The sequence below is a fragment of the Henckelia pumila genome, chromosome 4, assembly GCF_033568475.1.
Source record: "Henckelia pumila isolate YLH828 chromosome 4, ASM3356847v2, whole genome shotgun sequence".
Classification (NCBI taxonomy): domain Eukaryota; kingdom Viridiplantae; phylum Streptophyta; class Magnoliopsida; order Lamiales; family Gesneriaceae; genus Henckelia; species Henckelia pumila.
Window position 1 is genome coordinate 10,673,195 of NC_133123.1, and position 6,053 is coordinate 10,679,247.

The window sequence follows — 6,053 nt, forward strand, 5'->3', positions numbered from 1 at the left end:
AGCTACAATTTTTGGCTTTTGAAAAAGTTTTAATTTTGACTTAAAAAGTACTTATTTTTTAAGTACTTATTTGACCGTCCAAACACCTTAATAACTGAAAAAACCTTTTTTTTTTAAAAAGAAAATGCTTTTTCGATCTGCCTTTTAATATCAAACGGATATTATATTTATAAAACTCTTTTATTTTCGAAGAACAAATGGAATTTTCAGTGTTCTGAAAATAGATGCCTTAATCAAGCGTTTTAGAAGAAAAGAAGACGGCTGCCACAAACATAAACGGATTTATTTATGGGAAAGAAAAGACAACCAAATCCCAACCACATATGACACAATCGCTAGCCTCCACCAATTGAGCAGGGAGGTAAAGATTCATCTTACGTTTCGTTTTTATTTCATTCGATTTTAATTTCATTATTCATCTTTTGATTTTAGTTTTGCAATCGTATTTACGCAAGGTTTGAGATCAATTTTCCGCTGAATGGATATAAGCTCATACTTGTTTTAATTTTGCCTAAAAATATCCCTTGTGCTTGGTCCGCATTCCGCAGTTCGGATTATTGTTATTTTTTGTTTTTACAATGTTGATGTATTACTTACTGGCCAAGTCTGTAGTCTGTTGAGCGCGGACTGAGATAATTTAAAACGCTGGTTTCTTTCTCTACTTCTATAAACATGCATACAGCGAATTGTTTGCTATGTTTAGGTTTAATTCAATGGCTTTCCTTTTAAAGTTGGATTTTTTTTTCAACTTGTTAATATTTATATTTGTTTTTATCATTTAGTTTTAAAAGTTGCCATGTTCCCATGTCATAACCTTTAGGAGTGAAGGGAAACAATTGATATGTTCAAGCAATTACTTATTCAAAATATGTTGAGAATAGTCACTGAGGTTTATGCTATGGTCATGAATTCTAATGCATTTTTTACAATCAATTTTTTTTTTTACATTGTCCTATCTTTTATTTTTTCTCAAGTGTTTGGGGTACATCTAAATGTATGTAAATGAATAAAACGTGATCTTTCTATGTTAAATCCAGAAACATGAACGGATCACTGCAACTGAAATGTGCCCATTTAAAGTGATACATCAGAGTTGGCGGCGTTTGGAGTCCTTTCATTGAAACCTATGCACCTGTTGATGTATGTTTTTGTCATTTGGGCATGAACCTCCTTCGAAAATACTCCCCGCAGGTTCATGCATTTGCAAGGAGGTCCTTCAAATCTCTCAATTTCCCTGGTGAATCCCGGGATGATATCGCCTCTCCTTCGCTCATCCATGGTATTCATGTATTCCATTGCCCAGTAAGCCCCTTTGCCTTACATAAAAAGACACAGACACATTTATATCATAATATAGGAATGGAAAATATCGTTATTTTTTAGATGTAGCCTTTTTGTCGTTGTGGAATGAGATGTGTACTTGATGGTAATCGGGGGTGGGGTGCATATACTTGATTTTAGTCCATAAGGTTGATCATTACTACGGATCTGATCCCACATATTTCATGAGTAACATAACTTTTATCTTAGTTTGCAAAATAAATACATTGAACTTTATTTGTGAATGAAGAGGATATCACAACTTTACGGCGGGATATTAATTGTTTGTACATATTTTCGTTTTACTATTTTGGATCTAGTTTGACAATAGTGTTTTTTTACAGTATTTCACATCATATCTTTAGGATGAGGGAAAATTGAAGCTTAATTCATTTAGGAAGAACTTAAGGTTCACTTCATGAGTTACGTTCTTGTTTGTAAATCCTCTTTACCTTCAAACTTCCATAGAATTGAGGAATCAGAATTGAAAGGAAAAAAATCCACTTATTGTTGAAACAATGCAAAGTTAAGAGAATGGATATAGATTGTTATGGAAAAAACTTGGCCGCATTATGAGAGAAATTGGTTTTATATGAAATCGTTGTAAAAATGCATAAAGAATACCGAAATTTAGGCCAGAAGTGTTTACCGTTAGGATTTACATGGATAGTAATTGTAGGGACATATATTGTCCACTGGGATTAATTCTATTACTCTTAAGCCGTAATGTGTGGCTATAAAGTAAAATGATGTTTGTATGGAAGTTATTGAATGATGGATGGAAAATTTGAATGCTAGAGGTTATTTAAAATCAGGATGAGGTTGGAATTGTGGCTAAATTATCGGAATGCATAGCTTCAAGGGGCGGCAACATTCTGAATGCTGATATTTTTGTCCCAGAAAAAGAGAATGTTTTCTATGCCAGAAGGTTCAGTCCCTCTCGCATCTCCTCTTCCTTTATCATCTTTTGCATTTTGTAGTTCTTTCAAAAAAAAATTTATTTGCTTTTTATGTGTAATTTAATGTCATTTTTGCTACATTTTGGTTGGTTTTCAACTTTAAAGCTAAGCATTTATTGTTGCTCTTTGGTTTTGTGATAAAGTTCAATATAGCGTGATAAGAAATTTGTTGTAACCAAAGATTGATGACAGAAAAGGATCACATCGTTGTTAATGAATAATTGTCTTTGGATTAGGTCTGGTTGAAATCAAACTGGTATTAATCTTTGCGTTGCGTGTAGTTGAAACTTGGGAAAATACTTGCATTTTTTGATACATTGATTGATTACGTTGTATCATAAAGTACAAATGATTCTAAACTTCGTCATTTAGCTCTGTATATATGTTGATTGATTGAACTATTGTCGCAGAATAGGTTGGTGTAACTAAAAGTGTTTGCTAGCAATTTGTAGCATGAACTTGTTGTCACAATTGGTTCGTCAGACATGTAAACGGCATCGGGTGTGCCTCCATGATATATTTCTTCAGGAAACTTTTTAATTCAGAATATCGGAATGGTATATTTTGTTTTCACAGCAAAAGAAAAAGGTTTGAAGGCAAAAGCAAGAGTTCAAGTCCAGCTACTAGTAATATGGCGACACACAAAATTTTGAATTATTGTTTTATTGAATGAGCGCTCAACTTGATTTCCAAATTTTACAAGTGACAAGACAGATGTTGCATGGGCACACTGAGACAACCATCCCCAATGAATTTTAAAAATGTGGTTATTGGTCCTGTAGATCTCTGCTTAGCTGCTGTGATACATTCTCCAGAATATAAAATGATTCAACTTGAAGGATATGTAAAAGTGGAAAGCGCTTTCAACCATCTGCATTATTTGCTGATGTTTTATTGATTTCAGTTGTTTTTAGATGTGATTCACCTGCATTAATATGTTCTCATATGGCATGAATTCTTTTATAATTTACAGTGGGTTTGTCTTTGACCCCGCTAAATGGCCACGGATGCAAATGGATGAGGATTTCTTAAAGCTGTCAAAAATGTTTAATGCAATGAGATCTGTTGTTCGGGTGCCAGACCTGGATCCTAAATATAAGATTTCAGTTTTAGCTTCAAAGCAGGTGTGTTAATCCAGACGCCAGCTTGTGCTGGCTAGCTTATGCTGCTTTTTAAATTTTTTTTTTATTTTAAAAAAAGTGTTGTTTCTTTAAGATGCACTGAAGCTAATAATTACAGGATCACTGCCTTGTTGATTTGTTACACGGATGGCAGGATGGAAGGCTTCCAGTTCATATTACATCAGTCATAAGGTAAAGACTAGAAGATGCAAGCACTGTGTGTGATTGATTGTCTTTAGCTTTGAACAAGTTATTCACAGTGCTAAAGATAGATGTGTCACAGCAATCATGATCGAGGTCCAAACACCCATGTGATTAGATTTCTTGAAAGACATGGAATACCGTACCATTATTTGGACACAACTAAGGAAGACAAAAGAGAAGGAGAGATCTTGAATTTGGTGAAGGACACAGACTTTCTTGTGCTTGCTAGATACATGCAGGTGACCCAACCTGATATATTTTGCATCAAGTCTTATCGAAATGATTTATAGATAAAGCTCAAATAATCTGGACTTGATAATAGACATTTTGTATTGATTCATGACTTAATATGATCAATTTACTCCTATGAGTCTTTTTATTTTTCTGAAGCTCTTTTTTTTTTTTACCCAAAAGAAAAACATACCGTTCTTATGGTAAAACCTGTGTCAAGTGTCATCTTTAATTGAAATTTGATATTTATAGATAATTCAGCCATCCGAGGCTAGGATTTATTTTCTTCTTTTGGTAATAATGAGAGACGCTGGACATGTTCAGTGCCTTCTTCCAAGTTCTGAGGTACTTGGCATGGGCACACTAATTTAATACACTCAGGAAAGCTGACCCAGAAACGCATGATCAGTGAGAAGGTTATCCACTGAATCCATTTGCATTGTATTTTCACAGGTTCCCTTTCAGTAGCTCAAAGTTTGGAAAGATTGCATATACTTTTTGCTGTTGACTTATTTTCAGCTTACGTGGAAAGAATTTGTCTGTTTATGGTACACAATGCAGTGACTGCAATTTAAAATAGCAGTGTATTGCTTTCAGGTATTGTCTGGACGTTTCTTAAGAAGCTATGGGAAGGATATTATTAACATTCATCATGGCCTATTGCCCTCTTTCAAGGGTGGGAGTCCATCTAAGCAGGTTCAATTTTTAGAATTTTCTTCATGAGTGCCTCTATTATTAAGTTTGATATTCATGAATTACATGTTTCATAACATTTACAGGCCTTTGAAGCTGGTGTGAAATTGATTGGTGCAACAAGTCATTTTGTCACTGAAGAACTAGATGAAGGCCCGATAATTGAACAAATGGTAATCAGTCTCATGCTTGAGCTTGATGATGGCTTTGTTTTTAACCGTATAATTCCATTCTCGAATGGTTGCTTCATCATTTAATACTCTCAAATTTTGACTTAGATTGATCTTATGTTCATTAAACAGAACGTAGGGGTGCATATTTTCTTAACCCAAACACAAGTACATACATGGCCTTTCGGTTTCTGTCATATCGAGCTAGTAAATGGGAAAACACTTTCGTTTCCTGATGTTAAAACTTTATTGTACTTAGCTACTGTGTTTCTTTATCCAAGTTCACCTGAATACTCTATTGGCAACAGTCATCAGACGTCGAACAGAAGTCGTTCTTAAGTTTTTGAATGGTGTCGTGGCTAAAGAGGAAAATAAGGAATTCAGCATGTGCTTCTAATTATCATCAATATTTGTTACATTTGAACGTGATATCTATTCTATTATTTTAGGTGGAGAGAGTTTCTCACCGGGATAACCTGCAGAGTTTCGTACAAAAATCAGAGAACCTGGAGAAACAATGTCTTTCAAAAGCGATGAAGTCATACTGTGAGCTGCGAGTTTTGCCTTACGAGAAAAACAGAACCGTTGTATTTTGAGCCTAATGGCTAAGCGAGAACAAAGCTCTTTTTATACTTCAGTTTTGGTCACGAGATGCAACTATTGTTGTTCTAACTACTTCACCCATTTTTTTTATGGCACATGTGAAGTTAAAAGATTTAAATCAGCAGAAGTTAAATTTGCATTTGAACTTCAAGTCTTTTCTGATGACGAATTTCAATCACAATAAAAATTGATAAATTCAGTCGAGATTACTCTTTGATTTACTAAAACTGAAGAATTCATAGCAGCTTCTCTAAAGAAATATTAAGGTATAACATTTGCCCCTTTCTTTTCGTTTCTTTTCTTTTCTTTTTGGTAAAATGTTGTTTTGTATGTAAATCTGCTTGTTTCTTTCTTTGTGACAGTGCTCTACTTGTGCCATTGGAATATTTCTATTCTGTCAGTCTAAACATAACATCCTTATGATCCACCCATGACTTTTTCTTTCTTTTATTTGGATCAAACATTAAAACATATGATTAATCAAACGAACCAAATATTTCTTATCTTGCATTGACACCAATAAAATTGCTTCTTAGACAAGTATCCATGTGCATGGGCTTCCAAGTTCCAACTCTGTATTCAATGGAAACTTTGGAAACAACGAACGAGTTTTGCTTATGTCTTAAAATTACGTTGAAGACATTTCATGAATCAGACAAACTCCGACATTGCTCTCACTTCGAGCTCACATCGGTTTTTTTACTTTTTAAAAAAAAAAAATTATTTAATTACGATCTTTTATTTTTTTTATT

The 6,053-nt window shown here is 34.0% G+C and overlaps 1 protein-coding gene across 1 annotated transcript; it reads left to right on the top strand.

Annotated features, from left to right (window-relative positions):
* Positions 1-207: 207 nt before the first annotated feature.
* LOC140861451 (formyltetrahydrofolate deformylase 1, mitochondrial-like) lies at positions 208-5,446 on the top strand. Its single transcript, XM_073264469.1, has 9 exons — positions 208-361; positions 1,038-1,302; positions 2,136-2,248; positions 3,253-3,403; positions 3,519-3,592; positions 3,684-3,843; positions 4,433-4,531; positions 4,615-4,701; positions 5,148-5,446. The coding sequence occupies exons 2-9, from the start codon at positions 1,162-1,164 to the stop codon at positions 5,292-5,294; spliced, it is 972 nt and encodes a 323-aa protein (XP_073120570.1). The 5' UTR covers positions 208-361; positions 1,038-1,161; the 3' UTR covers positions 5,295-5,446.
* Positions 5,447-6,053: the final 607 nt, after the last annotated feature.